The sequence below is a fragment of the Drosophila ficusphila genome, unplaced genomic scaffold (assembly GCF_018152265.1).
Source record: "Drosophila ficusphila isolate 14025-0441.05 unplaced genomic scaffold, ASM1815226v1 contig_412, whole genome shotgun sequence".
In the NCBI taxonomy this organism is placed as follows: Eukaryota; Metazoa; Arthropoda; class Insecta; order Diptera; family Drosophilidae; genus Drosophila; species Drosophila ficusphila.
The window spans coordinates 4,322,299-4,347,361 of NW_025064326.1; the positions used below are offsets into that span (position 1 = coordinate 4,322,299).

The 25,063-nt window shown below is 39.6% G+C and overlaps 4 protein-coding genes across 6 annotated transcripts; 1 reads left to right on the forward strand and 3 right to left on the reverse strand.

The window, feature by feature from the left end:
• Positions 1–1,842: 1,842 nt before the first annotated feature.
• LOC108101264 lies at positions 1,843–2,974 on the reverse strand. Its single transcript, XM_017205519.2, has 4 exons — positions 2,758–2,974; positions 2,492–2,614; positions 2,226–2,304; positions 1,843–2,164 (listed from the first exon to the last, which is right to left on the reverse strand). The coding sequence occupies exons 1-4, from the start codon at positions 2,904–2,906 to the stop codon at positions 2,090–2,092; spliced, it is 426 nt and encodes a 141-aa protein (XP_017061008.1). The 5' UTR covers positions 2,907–2,974; the 3' UTR covers positions 1,843–2,089.
• A 5,460-nt stretch (positions 2,975–8,434) lies between these two features.
• On the forward strand, positions 8,435–9,229 carry LOC108101262. The gene has a single exon (XM_017205518.2). The coding sequence runs from the start codon at positions 8,516–8,518 to the stop codon at positions 9,071–9,073; it is 558 nt and encodes a 185-aa protein (XP_017061007.1). The 5' UTR covers positions 8,435–8,515; the 3' UTR covers positions 9,074–9,229.
• A 1,734-nt stretch (positions 9,230–10,963) lies between these two features.
• On the reverse strand, positions 10,964–23,057 carry LOC108101319 (dnaJ protein homolog 1). Of its 3 annotated transcripts, none has more exons than XM_017205625.1 (6): positions 22,939–23,057; positions 16,891–17,038; positions 16,521–16,827; positions 16,124–16,352; positions 15,701–16,070; positions 10,964–11,560 (listed from the first exon to the last, which is right to left on the reverse strand). In XM_017205625.1, exons 3-6 carry the CDS (start codon positions 16,744–16,746, stop codon positions 11,333–11,335), a joined length of 1,053 nt encoding a protein of 350 aa, XP_017061114.1. In that variant the 5' UTR covers positions 16,747–16,827; positions 16,891–17,038; positions 22,939–23,057; the 3' UTR covers positions 10,964–11,332. The 3 variants fall into 3 exon arrangements, with proteins under 3 accessions (XP_017061114.1, XP_017061115.1, XP_017061112.1); XM_017205626.2 differs by lacking the exon at positions 22,939–23,057 and adding an exon at positions 22,516–22,878 and having other exon boundaries at positions 15,701–16,058; XM_017205623.2 differs by lacking the exon at positions 22,939–23,057 and adding an exon at positions 22,516–22,877.
• Positions 23,058–23,237: 180 nt separating this feature from the next.
• LOC108101330 (queuine tRNA-ribosyltransferase catalytic subunit) lies at positions 23,238–24,968 on the reverse strand. Its single transcript, XM_017205639.2, has 2 exons — positions 24,794–24,968; positions 23,238–24,722 (listed from the first exon to the last, which is right to left on the reverse strand). The coding sequence occupies exons 1-2, from the start codon at positions 24,880–24,882 to the stop codon at positions 23,528–23,530; spliced, it is 1,284 nt and encodes a 427-aa protein (XP_017061128.1). The 5' UTR covers positions 24,883–24,968; the 3' UTR covers positions 23,238–23,527.
• Between the last annotated feature and the right edge of the window lie 95 nt (positions 24,969–25,063).

Below are 25,063 nucleotides of genomic sequence, written 5' to 3' on the forward strand. Positions count from 1 at the left end.
TAGATATCGTCATTCTATTGATATTCAAACTAAAAATATATTTTATGCTTTGAAATCGTTTAAATAATATAGTACAAAATCTTCCCGCTAAACACTTTAATTTAAATACCGCTTGAAAGTAATACATCAAAATGGTAACACCCTTAAATCCTTTTTATGGCAAACGCCTCCTACCTCTTATCAATTGATTTTCCTTGGCCATTTAAACATAACGGCTCCTACGTGTCTGCTTTGTAGCCACCATTACGCCGTGGTCCGTGCATTATGTATTGGCTAGCCTAAAATTATACTGCAAAATTGTTGCAACATCAATCATACCGCTCGGTTCGCATCTGGCCATGGCCAAGACAAACACCGGGGGAAAAGGCCAAAAGCGAAGCGACCCCCTCCGCATAGAGCGTGCCAATAAATTGCGGAGGAAAAATAAAATAAATTGAAAAACACTTTGATGCCATCAATAAACGCTGACAAAGCCAATGCCAACGGAGCAGCTGAGGCCAGGAAAAGTTCACGACATTACCGTGAACTAATGTTCCTACTGGGCACGACCCGAACCAAGAGTTCTACGACATCGGAGACACAAACAACTCAAACAGACATAAAGTATAAAAATCATTTTGGCCAACTGCAGTTTCAAATCGTACACTGAATATTATAAGTTTGATTTTTATACCTACATTTAAATAAATATTAAACCTGAAGGTCAAAGTGCACGATCTTCAAATAAGGAAACTAAATTGGTATACAAATAAATAACAAATATATAAGGCACAAATTCGTCATAATATTTTTCTACTGTGAATAATTCTTCTTTGAAAAGATGAATTATTTTTGGAGCACTTCCAATTTTCTGGCAGTACAAAATAATCCCATATTCCTTGTTCTCCTCCTTTGATTTCCTTCTTTTTCTTGGCAGCTGTTCCCTTTGTCCCTTCATTCTGTTGTTTTTCCGCCACTGTTTGCTTTCCTATATATGGCTTTAAATTAGAACACATTTCTGTGATTGCTATTATGGTGGAGGGGGTCAGGAAAAAGGCAAAAGGAAAAAAGGACACTGCAGGCTCGTCATAAAGTGCGACAGGCGCCACTTTGTTCAATAGTTTTGTGCCTGTTTTTTTGCTGTCAAGTCGGCAATATGCCAAACTGAAACAGCTGCGGCATTTCGAGCCTACGAGCTGAGTTTTCTTTCGATTTTTCCGCCGGCCACGCTTCTGTTTCCCTTGTTTGTTGTTTGCTGTTGGCAAGGATATTGGGTTGAGCCCTTTTTGCTGTTTGGCCTACAATCGGGCCTCTGTCCTGGCAGCAAATGTCACTGGGATCTGTGAGTGGGTTAAGCTTGAAGCTGACTTCGCTTTTGTCTCTTTAGATTTTCGGGGATTTGGGAAAATCCTCCCCTTTCTGCCACTACTCCTTTGTTTCTATTTTCCTATTTCCTCCCCCAACAAGTGTGTTTTATGGGGGTATCCTTTTTGGCACATGACATATTTACTTTGAAAAACTTTGCCCTAGGCAGCAGGTTTTAATAGGCTAAATCGATTGCTAAAGAAAACATAATAAATCTGAAAAAGGATATTTTGAGAAAATATAACATGTTAGGGAGAAGAAAACGTGCACATATTGTTTGGAACGTTTTAAACCAATTCTTATACCAACTAAATCTTATCAACTTATTGCACTTTACTTGCCTTTAGAAACACTTAAGCTTTCACAAGCAAATTATTGAAACTAAAATGCAGTAATCCCTTTGAGCCAGCTATTTCTGTAATGCCCTTGCATCCCCATCCCAGAAAATTGATCTTGTCATAACACAGTTTCGGTTTTAGCCAAAGTGAACTTTGCACTTTTACTGGTATTAAATATTTACGACACTGCTTCGGCCACTGACAGCGAAATTTCAAGAACAAAACGAAGGAAAAGTGAAAAATGAAGTGAGCGAGGAAAAATCCAGCTTCCAGGCGGAGTGAAATCTAAGCTAAATGGAATTCACTTAGCCGTGGCAGATGATGATGATGGCTATATGGTATGGGGATGACTCCAAGTCATAGTCTGAATCTGAATCTAAGTGGCCTTGGTAGCAGCGAATGTTGCTTTAGCGATGCGAGTGCCAGGACTCTCCTTGCTTGAGTATCTCCTGCAGGCGTCGTCTTTCCTTGGCGGTAAGGACCTGCGGAAAAATACCTGTTAACTGGGCTGAATCTCAGATTTAACGCGAAAGTTTTCCTTACTCTTTCGAGGGTCTCCAGCGTGGAGTTAATTTCCCGCTTCGAGTGCAAAGGCAACCAAAGTGTGGTTATGGCAAAGGTTCTATTTCAAGAAAAGAATAAAGTTTAAAGTCTACGAATGCTAGAAATATAAAGGCAATAAATGTTTGGATACTCTTGACTATTTTTAATTTAAATGTTTAACAGTTGCTATATTATTTTTAGTATTTTTTTTGTTAAGTAGATTTTAAGAATTAAGTTTGAAAATGATTAGTTTTAGCTCCCCCCACCTGTGAACCCTCATGGCATCGATGGCGCAACGCTGCATCTCCTCGTGTTTGGCCATTTCCCGGCGGAAAACCTCGTTGTATCGCCGGAACGCGGCTGTATAACGCCTTCGACAAATGTCGGCGCTATTTCCAGGGGGCATTGGGGGAAATTGTGAAATGTATTAAATCAACAGGAAATTGCAATTTTCACACAATTTGATTTGAGCAGAGGGCTGTGGCTGTTTTTGTTGCTGTTTGCTGTGGTTGCAAACGTGGCTGTGACTTACTATGTTAGCTCCTTTTCATCGGGCGGAGGACGTTGCCCGAATCCCACTCTCCGGGCAAGGAGAACGCGGTACCACTGCTTCTGGAGGGCATTCATTGGCCGCTTGAAGGGATTCTCGCCAGCCGCATTGTTGCCCCGCAGTTTATCCATCCTAACAAGTTTTCCGTTTTATGCCGAGCACTCAGCCAGATACCAGATTTCCCTACTTGCTCGGCGTCGGCCACTTTCCGCAGAACTAAACTCGATTCGAGGGGAGAAATCGAGGAGTAGGTGCAGCTGGGACTGCGTTTGGGATTTGTTTGGCTGTTGGCAGGGAGTTTATCGAACCAACAAGCCAACAATGGCTTGAGGGATCGAATGCGAGGACGCAAAGTGGGTGGCACAGACGTTGGCAACTGTTGCACATGGGAATAGCTAACACTGCCCAAAAAAACCATACTTGCTTAAGAAAAATAACACTTAAAATAACATAAAACTCGAGTTTCACATTCTTTGATTAAACTCATTTATATCATCTAAATTTATCTTTATTTTTATTTTTAACAAAATCAAACATTTTTTCTTTGGTGTATAGCATATATCTCCTCTGCTTTAGTGATACATTTGAAATGAAGTCTTCTAGCTGTGATTTGCCATCAAGTGAACTTTGAATGTGGGTTAAGTAAGACAATAGATTGCCAGACAGTCGCATTCGATAAGTTTGTTTATACTTTCCAACTGCATATGGAAAGGGCAAACTGTGCATTTAGTTGATTAGAGTATATACACGCCTTATCCACACTGAAAAACTAGTATAACTTCTCTAATAACTCAAACTTATTATTTATAAGATGGCTTGGCCAATCTAGCTTTTAAATTTTAACAACCGTTCCCATTACCTTAAGATATCAAAACCTCGAAATAATCATATGCCAAAACCTAATGGCAGAGCCAAGACAAATGTCTCTCAAATTTAAACCCGTCTGCTGCTGTCTATGGCCTCATTATTAACCCACATTCCTGCATACACGGGTTTGCCATTCGCCATTCGCAAATGCAAAAGCCACACCCACAATTCCTGAACCCGGGCCATTTCTCATGGCAACCCAGATACGACAATGTCTATACATCATAGAACAACCCCACCGCACCCGTGAAAATCTGCACCACCCCAAAAGAGCGGAAAGGAAAAACATCTTTCCGTAATGCGCGACTCTGAGAAAGTAGTTTCCATTTCCCGGGGAAAACTCCAGGGCAATGGGAGGAAAGAGCGAAAAAAATTGGATTATATTAATTTGAATTAATAACATATTTTCCGTTACGGGCTTTCCTTTTTCCCCTGCCCTGGAATGTTGTTGCCATGATGAGTTTTTCCCCGATGAGGAAAATTCGTGGGGGCAAGGATTTTGCTTTGGGCATTTGATCTTTAATGAGCTTTTAATATGAGTTAATTTTGCAATGGAATTTTGTTTGTTTATGGCAGGGGATTGCTGGCATTTTCAATCGGAATTCGGCTTTGAAATGCCTTTGGACAATATTTAATCAAGTGTTGCCCATCGAACGGAAATTGAGTTAACTTTGGGGTGGTGGGTCAAAGTCAGGTTTTCGCTCAGAGGGTTAAAGTGCACTTGCAGTTTTCGTTAAAAGAAAAACTGCACAACATCAATTTGGTACTCGAGGGCAGCCTTACCTCCCTCTTTCTTTTTGGGGTACAATAAAGGGTATAATAATAGGAATTTAAGTGAAGTTATCAAAATTTTTATGATACATGTTCATATCCTCAGGAAAAAAATAATACTATTTTTTAAGATTTTTTAAACAGTTGAATTTACTTATTGACTTTTTAGACCTAACTCTTTCTTTACTCTTTTGCTTAATTTCTCTTTTAAATTTATACATCATTCGGGGAAGCCTTTTAGGACATTTTTTATTTATCCTGTAAATTATTTAATTAGCTAACAACCTAATACTTTGACTGTATCTGTGCTATTTTTCCCATCGCCATTGGATGCGGTCAAGTTGCCCGTTCCTAAGCAGCCAAACGCCGCCGCAATTTATCGAGTGTATTGAGTCGGTCTACGTGCTGCACATAAACCGCACTTATCTGGTTGACTGACTAACTGACTGGCTGAAGGATGTGAGCTATCCCCATCCTGGATCTGCGGAACCCGCTCCCTTTTCCCGCTTCTCCCTTGGCGTTCGCTTCCTGCCATTGAAAGGCGATATCCAAAGGAAGAGCGAGCCAAGAAAAATTGCATGCGGTTGGAGAGGCGAGCAGCAAAATTAATGTGTCTGTCCCGGCTGAAGTGGCCTCCAGCTCCATATCCTCCGGACCTTGTCCACATCCACGTCCTGCCCTCCGAGGAGGCATCCATCCCTAAGCAAATAGCCGGGCGGAACGTGTCCGGGCCATATCAAAATGATGTATGTATGTTAGATTTGTTATAAATTTTATTTGCTGTTTGCTTGATTTTCTGCCTCAGTCTATTTTATCACCCTCCCTCGGTTGATCGGAATTCAACCACAAATGCAGTCAATTATTAAACGGCTGAGTGATTGTGGCCGCAGAACGGGTAGGGTTACTCAAAAAAATTATATTTTATTTTATTGCCCAGCAAAAAATCACACCCATTCAAGCTTACATGACGTATGAGTAATATTTTATATATATTTTTTTTTTTTTTTCTTCAGTTAAAGCCTGATTAATGTTAACAAACCTCTATGACCAAATGCGTATTTCCTAATGATAAGATAAGCCTTTTCGATTGCAAAGCATTATCAGGCTTATAGACGAAAGAACTCATTGATAAGGTTTACAACAGATATTTACGTATTATTACTAATGATCTGGGGGTTTCAAATAATAACAAAACAAGTTACCAAACAAATGAAGTTTAAGGTGAATTGAATAGGAAATATAAATCAAAGTTATGTTCTGTTAAGCATACTTGACATTCCACTAATACGATAAGCTATTTTATCAATAAACGTTAAGTGATTGATTGATTGTTCTTTTCGGGAAAGGCAATTAATAAAATATATATAACAATTCAATATGTTGTAAGAGATGCAATATTTAATATAACCCAAAAATAGTTCACCTTACTTATTTATGGGGAGAGTTATTCCGGAGAAAATGACAAATTTTCTGTGTAGGGGAAGGTCTGCTATCTTTATAGCGGTCTATTGGGAATTCCGAAGTACCCATGGCTGCCCACCTTATCTGGTTATGTGTACTTGGAATATTATTTTTTTATATAAATGGTAAGCCAAAAAGCTGGTTAGTTCAGTACCCAACTGTAGTTCGTCAAACAAAGATGTCGCCACCACCACCGCACCACGATCATCACCACGGACCGCCCCACCATGGTCCACCCCACCACGGACCTCCGCACCACGGTCCACCCCACCACGGTCCCCCGCACCATGGTCCACCGCACCACGGACCTCCGCATCACGGTCCCCCGCACCATGACCACCATCACCACCCTCCCGGACCTCCGATGCATCCCCGATAAGGATTGAATTTAAATATTTATACAACTAAAAACTTACCTATAGTAAAAATGTTAAACAAAAGTGCCAAAATTAAATTGTGTGGTTCACAGTATACCACAAAATAAAAACAAAAACAAAAAATTAAAACAATTTGTGTTCTTCCCCCACAAAAAGTGTGCAATGAAATGATACTGAACAAGATTAAATTAAAGATTACTCAGAGCAAAGTTCAATAAATGCTCTCAATGCAAAAATCAACTGAAAGACATACATATATGAGTATGATGATGTGAGAAATCAAATATGTATTCATTTAGCTGGGGACTTTTTTATACGAGTCTTATCAACGGTGCTTCCCCAAGAAATGTAATTCTTACTGCAGAGATGCCTCACTTTTCTATATAATTGTAGATGTAAAGCATAAAGAATATCAGTTCTGAAGTGCAGTTCACCAAGTCAAGATGCCGCCTCCTTCCCAGCAGATGGTTCCTCAAAATCCGACCCCTCACAGACCTTCGTACGGTCCAGCTCCCCAAGGACCAGCCTACGATTTCGATGCTTTTTATGGTCCAAACAGACGCGGACCAGTTGGCGATCTGAACCCACCGGGTGCTTCTCCAGTAAAAAGTTGGGTATTTCAGAAGAAGCAATGGTGAAATAAATATGTGTCGTTGATATTTACTTTCGACGTAATTCAATAAATTCCAAGTGAAAGATAAAATGCATTTGAGTGATTTTTTAATAATATAGTCACCTGAGTTTAAGTTTAGCAATCGGTAAAAACTCCAATAAATTTATTGGTGAATGGAATGGTAGGTATAGTTCAGAATTTATAAAGAACTCCACATTTTTGTTATGTTTTTGTTCGTTTTACTTTTTATTTTCGCACTTCACATAAATTAAAAAATATTTTAGAGTTCCTAAGTTAAGTCCAGTTCATTGTTCAGTTTTTAGCGTGGGTGCATTGGAGGCCCAGGAGCCACGTATCCCTGGTCAGGTGGATATGGATACGGGCCATGAGGAGGCGGTGGGCTGAAACCGGAACCATTTCCTGGCTGGGGAGTTGGCTCGTAGTAAATCGGATGCACTGGTGTCTGGAATGGTGGGTGTGGCCCGTGGGGCGGTGGGTTGTGGTGGTGGGGCGGTGGGTTGTGGTGGTGGTGCGGAGGTGGTGGCGGCATCTTTGCTTGTTTAACTACCGTTCTGTACTAAAGTCACCCCTTCCAGGCGCACCATTTATAAATATTATATTTCGAGTACTTCAGAATCTTATCAACCGAACCGATAAGGTGGTCACTGTTAAGCTCTTAAGTATTTCGGGGTTTCCAAAAGACTTGCTGTTGTTTTTTGCCGACAATAACAAATGTTTGTTATTGAAAAGAATAATAATCAATAAACAAATAGCTCGCTTTTTCATACTTATAGATTATAGATTTATTTGATGAGTAAGTCAGCGGAGGGCATTCCATTAATCGCAATGGTTAAGTCCTCTTTATTTTTAGTATTGTGCTAATCAAAAAACAAGTTTTTGTAAATATTTCTAGCCGTTTGATTGGCTAACCTTATCTGCCGAGACGAATTTATACCCATTAATCCCCTATAACTCAAAAATCATTGTTTTGATGGTAAATTGCACTTGTTCACTAAGTTTATGTTTGATATGGTAAATATTTTGTTTTCCTTTTAAGAAAACATTACCTTGATCTGGTTTACTCTTAGTAATACAAAATCACAAAATTATTTTTTTTTTTTTTTTCTGTTTTTGTTTTATTGTATTTTAAGACCAACACCTTAATTTTAGCTCCATAAAATCATATCCCTTGCTTGTTAATTATTTCAATATATAATTTATATTCCAAGCTTAATGATGTCCATGGTGGGGCTTGTGGTCATCATGGTGAGGTGGATGCGGTCCTGGATGGTGGTCTCCTGGGTGCGCAGGTCCTTTTGGTGGATTTGGAGGATGCTGAGGTGGTGGCGGCATTTTTCCAAAAGCAAGTACAATTCAGAACTAAAGTTTCACTTTGATTTCCACCCTTTATATAGTGGAAAAAAGGTTGAGGTGTTGGTTTTCCCATAAAACGTTTATCAGCTGCGGAGCGATAAGGTCAGTTTAGTACGTGTCATTTTATATCGGATTTTCCCAATGACAAAGCTAGGTGAAAATCAAAAATCTAGCCCCCAGTGGATTGCCTATCAAAGCATTAAACATTAAATCGAACAATCTGGTTCAGTGAATGTGAGTTTTCAAATAGTTTTGAATAAAATTTTCTCGTGTAAAAATGAAGAAAAATAATATTTGGAATACGCTGCAGGAAGTTGACAAAGTCGAAGCTTCTTTTAACAAAACATTGCGAAACATCAACAATATCCAAAATCGTTACAAAGTGGTTTCTGCTTTGAACAGAAAGGCTGCCGAAAGGCAGAATTCCTATGAACAGGAGATCCAATCTGCAATTACAGAACCCAAAATCACCAAGCCGTCGAAGAAAACGAAAACCAAGAAGTATAAGGCCAAAACTCTGACCAAGAAGAAGATTCTGACCAAGAAGACCAAGAGATGTCCTCTGCCCATCCTTCAACCTCTGCCTTCACCTGAAACTCTTTCTCAAATGGGGGAACCTTTCGTATGTGTCCAGACAAATTGCGTATACGAAATTCATAAGACAACCACTCATGTGGTGGCTCGAAAACCATATCGGGGTTTCATCAAGAGGCTTTATCGAGCAGCATGGCAAAAAAATCGACAGGATCAGAATCCAGATCTGTACAAAGAGTTGGATCCGGACCGCGCCACATTTTGCTGCTCCTGCTCCTCTTGCTGTTTTGAGTACAAATAAATTTGTTGTTCTTGTTTTTACCAAGCATACCTTTAGGCTTTCCGAAAGCTTAAAGTTTGCCAGACAAAATTTTGTACGAGCACCTAAATTGTTGATAATAAATCAAAGTTGTTTGTATGCTAAAAAAGTATTCACAATTTACAAAAGAAAATTATATTTAAAGTGTTTTACTCAATTATCCCACCAATAATGCTCACTTTACACCCAAGCTTAGTTAAATTTAATCGGATTGTTTCCTTTCCCCTCGATAATTTTCAATAACTAGCCCCAGCATCGATTACCTCTGCCTTGGCGGAGAAAAACAAGAAGGAAAAGCTAAACAAAGAAACGCTTGCTTATTTACGAGTCGCATTTTGTATGGGCAACTTAAACGCTAATGGCATAAACATCCGAGACGTGAGCGAAATGTTTAAAGGCCGCTTCAAACGAGCACAGGACATCGAGGCGGAAGTCGAGGTTTAGCCTTAGCGACTGTAATGTGGCCACCGCCCAAATCAAATCTCAAATCATGCACGTTCCCTTCGGCCAGCGGGAAAATCGGGAAATGGCGGGCGAGAGGAATTGAAAAGCGCCAGGAACAGAAACTGAAACTGAAACTGGGAAAGCAGCCCGATGAAGGCAACTGCACTCTTTGCACGGGGGGAAAATTGTTTGAAAATTCAATTCACACATTTGCCAGTTGTCGATGATTTTCTGTGATTTTGACTGGGCCTCCGTCTCCTGCTCCCAAATGCTAATGCTACCACCAACTTCTTGCTGGCTCATCCGAAGCCTCAGCATCGGCCTACTACTTTGAGGTTTTCTTTGGAATTTTGGGTAGACAATACACAGAGAAAAATAAGGAATTTAAAAAGAAATTTACAAAACAGACAAACAAAGAAATATTTTAAGCAACGCAGCTTACAAAAAAAAAGTATTTTTGATAGAGGTATTGATTGTTAAACTGATACTTGTACCAATATGGTAACACTGTATTCTGCAAATTATAATTTCCAACCACTTTTTTACGAAATTTTAACAGTGTGGTGCTTATTCCTTTTTTGGTTTTCCAGCAAATAAGTGGAAAATCGCAACGAATTGTTACAGAGTCAGCGCCAGAGGTCCATGGAGTGTTCCAGGCACGTGCGGATCGAACACTCGACTCGACTTCGTCCCGTATCCATTGCACATCCCGGCTCATCCTGGTGGTCCTTTCGCTCGTCCTCCTACTCTGCTCCTCTGGTGGCATGTGTTTGAAATCTGAGCAAGCTTGGAGAATCTTTTTTCGGCCAGGCATTCCTTCTCGCTGTTTTGTATGCAAAGAGTTGTTCAAAATTTAATTTATTTACTTTGCCCTCGAGTTGTTGTGGCTCTTGTTGTTGCTCTGGTTGTTCTGGTTGTTGTTGTTGTTGTTGTTGCTACTGGCGGTACTGCCTGTTTATTGTCTGCAAATGAAATGCGTCTATGTCTATGTCCCGTCTGTCGCCGGCTTTCTTTTTAAACGAATTACCATTTGCCAGCTTTGATGTTGGTCTCGTTCTTCGCTTCTTCAACCAACTTCTGCCCATTCTTCTGCGCCATTTTCATTTTTTTCGTTCGCCTCGCTCGAATTTTCCTCCTTTTTTGGGTTAGTTCGGCTTTGACGCAAACTTTGCAGACCATAAAGTTTTGACTTCATGCAATTTTAATGACTTAACGAGCAGCATTCCATTTGACATGGGAGGGTTTTTTTTTTGGGAACTGGAAACGGCAGCTAATTAGGCAAACGCTTTGCGATTACCAAACGAAAATTTCACTTTTCCTTTTCGTGGGTTGGGAAAACTTTGCAATTGCAGAAACATGACTCGGCAGAAAATGCAGGAAGAGTCATGTTTTCCTTTTAAGATATTTTCAAAATCAAACATTTTCACATTTCGCTTGTTTTTTCTTCCACATGTATTCCGTGTGTGTAATTTTATTAAATGTAGCTTTAATTTAGACAAATAAATTAAGAATTAATGATATAATAACTATGGTCAACATATATATTATGCAAACGAGTTGGTGGCGCAGATGAGCAAAACCGATTGTTAAGAAGGAGTTTCCTGTAAGAAATGTGCAAACGCTTCACTGAACACAAAAACAAGCAAAATGGAGCAAGATCTCGATGTGGTGTTAAACAATGAGTAGGACATAGATTGAAAGATGGACTCGGTTTGGTTTTAGTGCGGTGTTGTTTGTGTAGATGACTATATCCGATCCGGGTTCGGACTGTGTGTGAATCTGAGTCTGAGTCGTCGCTCATAACATGTCCCTGAGCACTTCCTTCTGAGCGGCGGTCAGCTTCTCCGGGAACTGGATGTCGAAGGCTACCAGGAGATCGCCCTTGCGCGTCGTGTCCTTGGGAAACGGCAGTCCGTATCCCTGGATCCGCTTCACCGTGCTCGGCTTAATGATCTCCTGCATGGTGCTAATGCGCAACTTGTCGCCGGACATGGTAGGAACTTGGAAGACAACGCCGCACAGAGCCTAGAAATTATAAAGAGGATTTATTTTATTTTTATTTGATAGAATTTCAAGAGATTTTCCTGCCCAGAACTGAATGTTGTACTCCCAAACATTTTGGTAAAGATATTGATTCACATAACATACATTTTGTCGCCAATCATGTCCTGTATTTACCTCCCTTTTGTTTTATTTATATACTTTCCTGGCTTATCAATCAAATATGGTCAGCAAATACCCCGCCAAATAACTCGATTCCGCTTTCTTTTCCCCCCAAAACCCGAAATGAGCAAACACAACACATGAGTCCCACTGTCGAGTGGGATCTATCAATCTTCTCTGGGTAATCCTGTTTAGGTGCCCCGACCCACTTAGGATTTTTTGCAGCTCCTTCGAGCTTTTATTCCCCATTTTTCCGAGTTCCTTGTTTGCTTTCGTATCGAACATAACATTTGTAAATCCTTTTTTATGTTGCCTAATTCGTGTTTAAACATGTTGTTGACACACTTCCATGTCCTTTTCTGTTTGCTTTCCCTTTCTTGGCCCAGACATTTTCATTGATACTGCTTTTGGCTGTTCGCTTTGACATACGACTTGTTTAATTGGCCCACTAAAAGATGGGCATCAATCAGGTTTTGTTTTCGGTCCCAGACATTGATGTGGATTACTCAATTAATTCCTGCCGAACTTCGAGGAAACTTTTACAGATTGAATCTTTTCCCAGAAAGAAAATGTCTTAAAGATAATTTGATAAAGTTCGAAACCTATGAAGTAAAACTCTTATAACTTAATTAATTTAAAGAAGTTCAGACAGGTCTTTAAAAATCTTTAAATAAATTATTCCTCGCCCAATACAAAAATAACTTATAATTTCAACTTCTCACTTGAACATTTCCATTTCGACATGGCTTGTTAGCATATCGAAGTGCGAAATCTTTTCCAAAGAACCCGCAGAAATGACAGATTATCTTTGGTAATCCTTTTGGGGACGAATTCCGACGTTTTCAACTGGTAACGCCTTTATTTTTCAAACTTTCTGACACAGCCCATAAACAAGCAATAACTGGAATGTCAATCCCTTCCTCAACAGTGATTTATGGGTGGCAGAAATAAAAGGTTTTTGATCTAGACCCGCTGCCGAAACAATCCCTTTGATGCCCATCAACGGATGATATAATATTTTACGCCGTTCCATAACTTGTCACAAGTGATTTGTAACCAAAGAACTTGCCGGACACGTGTTAAATAGTTGTCAATGTGCTCCGGGCCTCACCCAATAAAATACAAATAAGTTATAAATACAGCAAGAAATCGCTGCAAACATAAATAAATTGCGACAAAACCAAAGTGCACACCTTATGAATATTTAAATATGTATGTGAGTACTTTTATATCGCGGATTGGGCGGGTATCGAGTATTGAGTATTTGCCGAGTGGCGAATTTAAAGCGATGACAGCATAAACTGATGACGACAGACCCAGAAAACAGCAACTACAACGATAACAACCTGTCCCCGTGATGACGACCGACCAGCATCAATATTTTTTTAATGGAAATGTTGAAAATGTTGTCGCAGCCAAAAAAAACAAGCGAAACACACACATATATATAAATCTGTAACGCTTAAATACTTTGCTACCTTTTACGGAAGCCGAAGCATAAAAAGCGAAACAGAGGGAATCAAAAATAAAGGGAATGAAAACGTGAACGGGGCATCGATAAAATTTTGCGAGCACTTCTGTATCTGGGATCAGGCACAAGGACTAAAAGGAATTTAGAAAAAAATATTGAAACCAGTTTTCAAAACTATAAACCAAACAGCAAAAAAAACTTAATCCATATGAGCTTTTCTTTATGATCAAACAAAGTTCAAATAAATATTAAGCTTTTTCAAATTTATAAATATATAAATATAGTTTTGTTTTCTGTGTATAAAAAGTCATAGAGCTATCATGGTCCAGATGATAAATCTGAATGTCAAGCCCAGCTTAACGGAAGGTTCCAGGCAGTAAACATAAATTTCCCTATATATTTCACCGCTTTATGTTGGCTTTTCCCCATTTTCCGAACTGCTCTAGACAATTACTCTCGCTGAAAGAAGTGAAGGTTTAGGTGTGAGTTTTTTTTTGGCTGAAAACAAATCAAGGGCATTCAATCGCATGTCATAAAGCATTATTCTTCTGCCTCTTTTTGTGGCCCCAACTCTTTCCCCTCTTCCCAGTTGACAACTGTCATCAAAATGCAAACGAAGTTTTCGACTACGAAATGGTTTTGTATAGAACTTCCAATTTTTTTCTAAAAAAAAAGAAAACAGACAGGACTGAATCATTTGGGCCACCAATCGAATGACAATGCTTTCGGGCAGACAACAACGTCTGGCCATCAGTTACAACCAGGGAGTCCTGGTTACACTCGTACATCCTTGAATTGTTCATCAATTTTAGTTTGCTGCATTTGCGAGAATTCTGACGCAGGCACTTGAAAACAAAACCATTGTTAAATTCGATTTCCATTTCGAAAATATGTACACCCAGACACTAAGCCAGAAAGCCAGAGGGGAAAAAGTGCGCAAAATTGAGTATAAGAATTTAAAATTCAAACTGAAACGAGCTAAGTCTATATATCATTCGCCATATGCATTAAAATAATACAAGACCAAAAACGTGAGGCAAAAAATTAATTCGAAACTCATTGACTTCAATTTTATCGTAAACGATGATGTAATTTATGAGTCGCGTTAAATTTACTGCTGCAGCGACAACAAAAGCAAAATATGACAGAAAATTGAAAACGTTGTCGGCAATTATGTGGATGAACATATATGGAGCTCCAATTGCCTTATGGCTGCTTTATTGCGAACAGAATCTTACGACCACGTGAATTAAAAAGCTAAGATTTATTGGCCTTTATTAACCAGATTGGCAAAGCTATCAAAACGAGAACTTTTTGTACCAAATATAAAATTTAATATTCCAAGCTTATAATAAAAATCACAGGAAATATTCACTTTGGTCTTGAGTAAATTCTATTTAAACCTATCATATATATGTAATCAGCACTTTAGCTGTAAATATTTCAATTAAATTCCCATTCCCAATATCAACAGAGAGCAAATAACCGTGTCAAATATTTCTATATAGAAAGAACAACATGACACTTTTAGCTCAAAAGCGAAACCAAAATGGAATTCATAAATTCAAAACAGAGCCAACGAAAATATTTGGCCAACTATGCCATAAGTGGCTGGGGACCGAGAGAGAAGCCCAAAAATATTTACTAAATTTGTCGCACTAACAAGCAATAAAATGTTAAAAATCTCCAATGGAGCCAAGTCAACAACTATTTAATCTACTTAATGCAATTAACAATTTTAACATGACTGCAAACTCAGTGGCGTGTCATTTCAGTTTGTTTTGAGTATTTCAAAATATTTGATATTTTTTCTGTTCTTTTTCGTTGTAATTTTTTGGTTTTTGGACCTGACCATATTGGAAAATGTTGTGCGAAGTTTTGCGCTTTGGCGACTGTGTAAAAATCTAACACCTCAGTGGGAGCAGATTGCTGGCCAAAAGCGAGTCTCCTCCTCTCTGAGTCCCATTCTCTGTCTCCGTTAATTGAAACTTGACCATGTTGACCAATTTGGCGGGTGCTTTGCAGCTTGGCTGCTCACCGCGTATATGGTAAATTTGCCATAAGCATTATGCCTGCCTGATTTCATTACAATTTGATTTAGGCACTGGCTGCGCCTCTAATTGGGCGCCATACTGTGAGAACCCAAACCCGCAGATCTCTCATGTGAATATCATATCTGATGGAGATCATTCTGAAGCAAGGTCTTAAGTTAGTTTTCAGGAGGTCAATTGGAAGAGATCTTAAGCGACCTAAATTTGTTGATTACAAGTTGCTGAAAATCAAAAACTATCCAGTTAAGCAGTCAAAAGTTCTAAAATTTTATATATAAATAATTCAGATAAAAAACTCTATAATTCTTTTGAAGGAAAGAAAGACTTTTCTGAAATTATATTGCAATCAATTAGCTATCAAAAAAATTATAATTCCATTTTTAAATGTATGGCTACCTATCTTGGCTACTTATTATTATTATTTTCAAATGTAAACCTCTATCCTATATTCCTAGGGAATATCCTTTATCCAGGACTCACCTGCTTGAGCGTCAGTCTCGCCGTGTAGCGAAGATCGCTGCCTTCGCGCTTGAACATGGCGTGCGGCTTGTCCCTGATGATGAACACAATGTCGGCGGGGATTTTGCCCGGCGCCTGGTCGCCCTCCTTCTGGAAGGTGACCTTGGTGCCAGACTTCCAGCCGGGCTTGATGGTGATCTGCAGGACCTTGTCCTCCTTGCGCGAACTGCCGTCCGACTGGACGACGCGTCGGGAGATTTTCATTTTCTTAACACAGCCGTGGTAGATCTCCTCCAGCGTCACATAGAGATCGTGTTCGACGGGCGGATCCTGCTTCTGCTCCTTCTTGAACGGCGTGTGCACATTGAAGGAGTGTGATCTGAAAGAGGGCCTGCGAATTATTAGCAAGAGTTTAAGGTAGACAGTTAAGCCGGATGGACCAACCTGAAGGCACTGCCCAGACCGTGCCGCGATCCAATGCCGCCGAAGGGCGATGAGAAGAAGTCGGGTTCCGTGTCCAGGTCGAAGACGTTCTTGTCGAACAGGTTGTCGCCCATGTCGAAGAACGAGGAGAACGGGTTGCTGTTGCCAAAGAACTGGGCGAAGGTCGCCCGCGGATCCCCATGGAACTGATATGTAAACGTGTTGCTCGAGGGTCCACCATTTCGTGTGCCTAAAATAAAAGAAAATAAATGTATAATAAAATAAACAAACAAAATAAGTAAGTCAATAAAGCTATTATATATTTATATTTCATTTGCCATGAAATTTGTTTAAAATGGTATCTATATTTTAATCTAAAATTTAATTTAATTTAATTTTAATAACTTCTATAACTTACCTCCACTCTTCAGACCATCCTCTCCGTATTTGTCGTAAACTTCCCGTTTGCTCTTGTCTGAAAGGACCTCGTAGGCCTCGGCGACCTCCTTGAATTTCTCCTCGGCATTGGCGGCTTTGTTTTTGTCAGGATGATAACGCAGGGCCAGTTTCCTGTAGGCCTTTTTAATCTCATCATCGGTGGCAGTTTTTGGCAGCCCTAAGGTTTTGTAGTAATCTTTACCCATTTTAGGTGCTATATGTTTGAATGAGCGGGTTCTATATATGTAGGTAAAAAGTTAACACTCAAGATCACTGTACTCTAATATCTGAAATTAAAGTTTAAAGTGTTATAAGGTTTTTAATTATTTAAAAGGATTGGGTGTACCTACAGTAATATCAGTTATCGGTTTTCCATATATAACAAGGACCTGCTTAGTTGCTATGATACTGCTCCAAAATGTTCCTTCCCTTTATCTTTATAATGGCACATGCATCTTGTCGTTCCCTCTGGTCGTTCGCTCTATTATCAGCTAAGATCTGCAAAGATCGGAAGATATGTACATATGTATTTGGCTGTGTATAGGTGGTTCCATTCCGCCTTTCTGGTTGGGATCGCAAGACGCGTCACAGACCCTGGTCATGTTCAATGCTGAACGGCCCACGCCTTTCACTAATTTTAGCCCGGCCAGCTAGAAATATTTTGCTTCTTTACGGAACATTGGAAATTTCTATGAGCACTTCTCACCCTTTCTGTCTTTCCATCGCCTGTCCATCGATTGATGGACACTTTAAAATTAAGTATTTGCCAGACTTTAGAGCACAGCAAATGCAGGTTCAATTAACGCTCTATGTATTTATCCATTTATTTGATATTCTTAAGCATTCGACAAACAAACGTCAATAAGCAAGGAAATTCTTTTAAATATTTGTTGCCCACACACGCACATCTATATTGAGTGTATATATATTCTTTTTGTGATGAATTCATAAACAAAACTTATTCCCGAGCCAATTTGCATTGACCTTAACATCTCTGAAAGATCTGAAGATCTCTGTGTCCAATTGAGTTTAACATGAGCCGTTTGAATTAGAATTGACGATGACATTTATGAATATTTCTGCGACAGGCCGAGATCACTGGGGGTTGGAATACCCCCAGAACATTAGAACTTGATTAGTTGACATGTCTATCAAGGGGCGTTGAGACATCTGTAATCTAAAACTGTTCCTGCTTCTGCGGTTTCCCCGAACAATCAATCCACAGCCGATCACCAGATCTTTCATAGTGAAAAGTTAATCAAGCTGGGGTTTCGAGGACCACAACAATCAAGCCGCTTTATTTATTCAAACTGAGGAAACACTTAGGTAATAATTTAGATAAGTGAATTTTTAAAGGGAAGGGAAATAAATTCATAGTTAAATAAATAGTTTATTACATTTCTAAACTCTTTTTAAAATCTGAAAGTTTTTTTACTGCCAAACAAAACTAACTAATCAGTAAAAAAGAACAATATTATGAAACTTATCTCTTTCGCGACATTCTGTAATCCATAATAAACACGATCATCAACGAGACTTTTAATTGCACGAAGGTCTGTCACTGCTCAAGTTCAAGATCGCATCCCAAAAAATCATTAACATTCAAGATGTCAACACTCAGACCGGCAATCCATACTCAAAACCGTTTTCAGCCTTGGGCTTAACTGATTTCATCTTGGAACATCGTTTCGTATATATAGACGGGAATATATAAAACTTGTTGCGTTGACAATTTTGAACGAGGCGAAAAAAAAAGCAATATCTGACGCCAAATTGCTGCGAAATGTCTGCCTTGAATCGCGATTCTCGGAGAGACACTATGGGGCACAAGATTTGTTGGCTATTGACAGCAGACGATTGATGCGATCAGCGCATCAGCCCATTCCAGAGATTAGTCAGCTGCAGTTTGCATATAATCGCCAGCGGATCGTGAAATCTATTCCGGATCGGTTCATCGATTTGTGTGCCAAATGTGTGCCATATTGAGCGAACCGGGGACAAGGTCGCAAACATTCAAACGATATAGATGTGCTATTTTTTCCCGAATTTTTTCCAACACATTGGCAACATTTTCTTTCATTCAAAGAAAGTTTTTCTCTCGCCTCCTCGCGCTGGCAGCGAATAAAGATAAATAAAATATGAAATATGTTACGCAAGGCGATTATGTTATGTGTTTTATATGTTTTGTACATTCCGCCGATTTAATTGAATAATTTTTTTTCGGCAGAGCTTTTCGCACGCGTTTCAATAATTCTTTTTATGGTTCTTTATTGAATTATGGGCAATGTATGCATTGTTTCGTGCAAAAATTACGGGCTTAAGGTGGAAAATAAAATCATGCTGAAATCGAAATTATGGCCGGCCATATAAAGAGGATTTTATGGCCCCGCCCAACTGACAGTTACAACATGTTTGGCCGAGTGGGTGGGTGTTTCGAGGGGCGACTTCCGCATATATTATTCACCAGACTCTGGCGGCAGCTCATTTATTGATTACAGAATAACATTTGTTTAACAATTTATTGGACACTCGCATGCTGCATTATTAGTGAATTGCTTTTTCAATGTTTTCATTGTCATTCCGCTTGCGAAATTTGCATTTGAATTTCTTTCCATTTCTGCGCAACATTATAAATTGTCGTAGGTTATGAGAGGCCAAGCGGAGGGGCAGAATGAAAATTGTTTGTGTCGTCCCCGGATTGCACTAATTGAATTGAACTTGATTTATTAATGCCTCGACTCGGCAACTTTAATTCCCCATTTTGTGTCTCGTTTTGCAACCAACTAATACTCATATTTCCCAGAGAGAGGTGGAGAAATAAAATTAAAAGAAACGAAATTAAATAATGAACGGATATCAAACTGTTGTGTGATTTATGTTTGGCTATTCAAATTTGTTATTTATTGCTTTGGAGATCAAAGTCAAATGGCCTGGGGCCTGATATGGCTGATAAAATCGGTTACTAATGCGACAGTCAACATTTTTCTCCTTGGATAAATGAACTCGATACCCAAATCAAATATTTAAACCAGAGCTAATTGGTTAGAGCGTTTGTTCGAAAGATAAATAGAAGTGTTAGAAAATAGAAAACCGATGTACAATTTATTTGACAAAAGATAACCATATGTTTAAAGTCTGAATAGTAATGTGTCATAATATTTTATTGATTTTATTCTTATGACCAGTCACCAGCCACAACTTTTTTCCAAGAGTTTAGTATTTCAAGGTTGTCAAAACTTTTTATCCCCACGACTCTCATTCAACTCCATTCACTCTCGCTCTCAAAGAAGCAAACAAAAATCATTAAATGTTGTTATTTCTCTTTTTCAAAGTCAACAGCAAAAACCCATTCATTGTCAACCCGATGGCTGTTTTTTTTTTTGCTATTCAAAATCAACCAGAAACTGATCAAGCACCATGAAGTTTATTCACCCACACTCGACAAAATACTGCCAAAAATCGGAGATTTAAAATGGAGAAAAACGAGTACGACAAGAATCGAAAAGTTTGCCATGACCGAAGGCAAATCGTTTAGGCAAATCAACATTAGATGGCCAAAAAACGGTCGATGGATTCCGGCAAATTATCAGTGCTGGGGTGGGTGTTTCTAAGCCGCAAATCTGCTGCAAAAATAGGTCCAATGACTAAGCGGGTTTACCTTTGGACGTAGAGTAAAATCTCCCACACAATCATTAGCTAAACATTTTTCGATTTTGGAGAAATTTTTTTCTGCCTTTGGACAAATGAATCAGCACTCGGCAATTTGGACAGTGATTTGCATGAGGTTGGGCAATACTTTTTTCCGGCGTGGTTTATCTCTGCAGATGAACCTCTGTTTACATAGGAATTTCGTACTAATTTGCTAAGAGCATTAATTTCTAAGGCAGAAAATATGCACGCAAATATTTCATTTCCGTTTATTTGGGTTTCATCGCAACAAAAACAAATGCAAAAGGCAAACAACGATTTGCATAGAATAACTATTAAAGCGAACATATTCTATACGAAGATTTTTGAATTTCAATTTTTGTCTCACCGAAATTTGCATGTGACTATGAAAATGAAAAACTTGTTTCAGCTGGTTCGAATAAAAGTTGTTTGTGCGGAAATTGTTGTTGATTTTCTTAGTTTATTGATTAAAATGTTGTTGCAAAGATTATTTAAGTTAACGAATAAACGCAAATGGAAAGCTTTTAATGGAATTGTTTTTAAAAGCACTTGGATTGTGGTCAAAAGAGTAAGTATTTTAGTCTTTTTATTTTCAATTTCTGTACAATAATTTAAACTGGTTTCTAAGCTGCGTTTTGATTAAGGAAATACAAAATTCTGATTGTTTAAAATTAGCATTTGGTAATGAACTCTGTTAAATACTTTTAATTGGCTGATAAGGTGTATTTTAATTTCCGCTCATATAAAAAGTATTCATTAATTTATATAATTAAGGCTGGCTTTTTTTAGCCGCACGACGGAGCAGAATGAAATTAATCAATTGCAAAAACAGAGGCGCGAAAGTGTATTTCCTTGTGTTTTCTTTTCCCCATAATTACTTTGCTTAATTGCCCGAGCTCTTCTTCATTTTTCTCTCTCACTCTCGTACTGTTGAAATGACGAATTTTGCATGTGTTTTGCGGCTCAACGACCATCAAAACAATACTGGGGCCATGCCCCCTTTGTCTGCCGCCCACCCAGCAGCTGTTCAAAGAGCACTGCCCGTGGTTACACTCCCCAAAAGACCTGAAAGCCAGAAGACCACTCTCTCGATCGCTCTTCGGCTCTCGAATGTGTCATAATTTATAAATACTAGGCAAAACCGAAGAGCAGAGAGTCCACTAACGGTACAAACTGACAATTTCTGGTGCGATTATGATTAGCAGCAGTCATCAAAATTTTCTTTTATTTTTTCACTCTTTGGTGGTAATTTGTTGCCATTTGGCTTTTCGCCTTTTTTGTGGTATTGACCATTTGGCTAAGACTTTGCTTTGGAGGCCAGCAATCAAAGCGAAAAAAATCTCTTTTTTTTTGCTATGTGCCTTCAATCATAATCGGTTGCCTTGTGTTTACTTTTTATTTATGAATTGTGGCCAACAAAATTTGAGTGTTTGAAAAATGAGGCAATAGTAGACGCCAAAAAAATGACCATAACGAGAAGACATTACCACACAAAATAAAGAGACCTTCTTTGTAGTTTATTTATGGCAATTTTGTGAAGGTCTCTTCAGCTAATCTTTACTTATAAATTCTTAGGTGAATGGATGTCAATAAATAAACAATATGTAGGTGTCAACATATACCTCTTTTAAAAAACTTTTGTTTAAGTTTGGCCCGAATTCACAGCTAGTGAAATGGTTACCTGACTTTTCCACAACTCTTCCTTTTTTTAATGGTCCACACCATGTGCACCTTTAACCCAACCGAATTTCGAACACAAATCTTTTCACACATTCTGTGTACACAGAGTAGAAAGCCCATGAATATTCCAAAGAATCGGCATGAACATTTCGAAAAATAATCAGGCGAACTGGGCAGCAGCGAAATTTGTGAGAACCGAAAAAAAAACATATACACAAAAATAACTAAAAATGCTAAAAATAAAACTTATTTAAAGAAATGAAACCATGAAAATTCAAAAACACACAGGCCAAAGCCAAAAACGATGGCAAATACAAAAATATAAATAATAAAACGAGCGGAAAAATCACTTATGGACTCTACAGATATACTTGGCGTATACTTTATGTAAGGGTTTTCGATACTCCAAACGAAATCCTGGGGATAAACAAAGGCGACAGAGTCATAAAAAGCACGATTACAAAGCACGATTGTTTAAATTGTTTTGTTATTTCGCTTTTACCACATTTGGCAAACGAGGCAAAAACACACACACAGAGTCATTCCAGCACTCACGCACACACTCACGCACTGCAAGTCCGTGATTAATTGTCATTGCAAACCAATAAATTTGGGGGACTCCTTACAATTGACGGTGGTTGGGCGTATGCTTGATATGGATTTGCGATCCTCCGATTTGGCGATTTTGAAAGTGTATTATTAGCGCGGGCTTCTCGCTGCCAATTTGCCAATTGCCGCCAGATGCGTGCAGCAATACCGTTAATAAAGTACCGACCGATCCGCGACGAAAGCGCGATATTAGTGGATGCGACAACGCTTGGGGACTCACTGAACGATCCACCACCGACTGGCGATCCACCAGCAGCACCACTCCACACCACTTGCCCCAATCTCTCGCCACCGCTCTCTCGGTGCTCGAATCTCAAGACCCCAGAGAGTCGAAAAAAATAAATAATATATCCCCCAAACAGCGGAGAGCGATCTTGCGGGAGACCCGAATCAAAAGTGAGAGGTTTCTTAGCGATCCGAATTTTGTTTTTCTTATTTACCACACATGTACGCCAAGTACAATCAAGAAAACGCCGTGGAAAAAAGCGAAAATCAAGTACAATATCAAAAACGGGCAATGAATTGGTCCGTTCCACGCGAGATCCACGATCGCCACCGATTTGCACTATGCGTCATACTGCCGAGCTTTTTCCCATAGGTAAAAACGCGAACGCTTTACGGTGAGCGGAAAAAACGTAGGCAAAGCAGAACCGAAAACCAGTATTCTTATACCCTTTGTTTGAGTATTCTCGAATACAAATGGGAAGGGACAGATGATTAAAACTTTTATAAATAATAATTTTTGTGTATAAATTTTATTATTTATGTTTAGCTTCTGCAAATTGAGGAGTACATGTTATTTGAAACAAATGTATATACTTCTACTTAAAATTAACTGTATTTTGAATTCTTCTTACTTACTATTAAGTTTTTCTTATAAGATTTATGTGCATGACATATATTATGTATATCCAATGTCTTCAAGGTATTTAAAGGTGCCAATTAAAACTCTATTCCTAAAAACAAATGCCTCTTTAAGGAAATGCCTCTTTAAGGAAGTAAAAACTTGAAAATGTACTGTTTTTAATGTTAACTTGTGGCCACCGTCTCCTTCTTCACATCCTCCGCCTCGTGTCTCTTTTCTGTCTTTGGCTTCTGGTCCTCTTCAACTTCCTTTTCCGGATCCGCGGGCAGCTGGATATTGACAGCTGCCAGAGCTTCTCGTATCCAAGCCGGAATAGGTTCGGACTTGAAGTGCCTGGCCATGAAATCTACCACAAATTGAGGGAATTCATCTCGCTGAATGGCCTCCCGCATGCCCCGCATCAATCGCAGCTGGTAGGACACATTGTGGATGCTCAGCAGGGAGCAGGAAACACTCTCGTTGGTGGCAATGTGGTGGAGATATGAGCGGGTATACCGCTTACAGGTACTGCACCCGCAAGCCTTGTCGATGGGTTCCATGTCCAGTTTGTACTTTGGTTGCTTCAGGTTTAGTTGGCCACTGTCCACCAGAGCGCAACCAAAGCGAGCTGTTCTGGTGGGAAAAACACAGTCGAACATATCGATACCCAGGGCCACACAGACCACCAGATCGGCTGCAAAGCCGACACCCATCAGGTAACGCGGCTTATCCTTAGGCAGATAGCCCGTGCACACATCCACCATCCTCCAGAAGTCGTGCTTACTCTCGCCACCGCTCAATCCGCCGACGGCAAAGCCGCGAACTTGCCGCTCCATTAGGGCGGATACGCAACGCTGCCGCAGGGGCACATCCAAACCTCCCTGGACAATGGGAAACAGCGATTGGTCATCATCACGGGCGTGGGCCTCGATGCAGCGGTCTACCCAGCGGATAGTCCTCTCCATGGCCTCCTCCACTCGCGGACCAGTTGTGGTCGTCTTGACCACATCATCCAGCTGCATCATTATATCTGCGCCGATGGCATTCTGGATTTGAATGGAGTGCTCCGGGGTCAACATGCACTGGCTATTATCGAATGGCGAGCGGAAGTTCACCCCATGCTCATCGATCTCTGCCAGCTGCAGCAGGGAGACCATCTGAAAGCCACCGGAATCAGTCAGGATGGCCCTGGGCCAACCCATGAACTTGTGGAGTCCACCTGCTTTCTTGAGGGTCTCTATACCAGGTCGCAGACCCAAATGGTAGGTATTGCCCAGCAGGATTTGGCAGTTCAGCTCGATGAGTTGGTCCGGCAGGATTCCTTTCAAGGTTCCCTGTGTGCCCACGGGCATGAAAACGGGAGTATTGACTTCACTGTGCCTGTCGAATAGTTTTCAGAAAAGATTAGTCAGACTTTTGAATGTGTTTGTTTACCTAATAAAATCTCATACCTTAAAGTCATTAATCCCGCTCTCGCCTTGGAGACGGAGCACTCCGCCACGACCTTGTAGGTGAGCGGAGGAATCTTACTAGGACTCATTAAGCTAAATACGTATGTATATCAGAGCTAATTCTTAAAATTAGTTATGTTTACGCGGTCTAAAGCCGGCTGCACGTTTTTAATCAGAATACTGTGTGACCGCTCTGGGGAAAACGATATTATACCAAAGTACGTAGTCATTATTATCGATATTACTTTTATTAGTTTTACGTTATTTTTA

Coding starts and splice junctions, on each gene's coding strand:
- LOC108101264 (XM_017205519.2), bottom strand. CDS start 2,906: ATGGATAAACTGCGGGGCAACAATGCGGCTGGCGAGAATCCCTTCAAG. Junction 2,305..2,491: donor GATGCCATGAGGGTTCACAG/GTGGGGGGAGCT, acceptor TTCTTGAAATAG/AACCTTTGCCATAACCACAC. Junction 2,165..2,225: donor CGCTGGAGACCCTCGAAAGA/GTAAGGAAAACT, acceptor ATTTTTCCGCAG/GTCCTTACCGCCAAGGAAAG.
- LOC108101262 (XM_017205518.2), top strand. CDS start 8,516: ATGAAGAAAAATAATATTTGGAATACGCTGCAGGAAGTTGACAAAGTC.
- LOC108101319 (XM_017205625.1), bottom strand. CDS start 16,746: ATGGGTAAAGATTACTACAAAACCTTAGGGCTGCCAAAAACTGCCACC. Junction 16,071..16,123: donor GGTCTGGGCAGTGCCTTCAG/GTTGGTCCATCC, acceptor AATAATTCGCAG/GCCCTCTTTCAGATCACACT. Junction 11,561..15,700: donor CGAGACTGACGCTCAAGCAG/GTGAGTCCTGGA, acceptor TATAATTTCTAG/GCTCTGTGCGGCGTTGTCTT.
- LOC108101330 (XM_017205639.2), bottom strand. CDS start 24,882: ATGAGTCCTAGTAAGATTCCTCCGCTCACCTACAAGGTCGTGGCGGAG. Junction 24,723..24,793: donor GCGGGATTAATGACTTTAAG/GTATGAGATTTT, acceptor ACTATTCGACAG/GCACAGTGAAGTCAATACTC.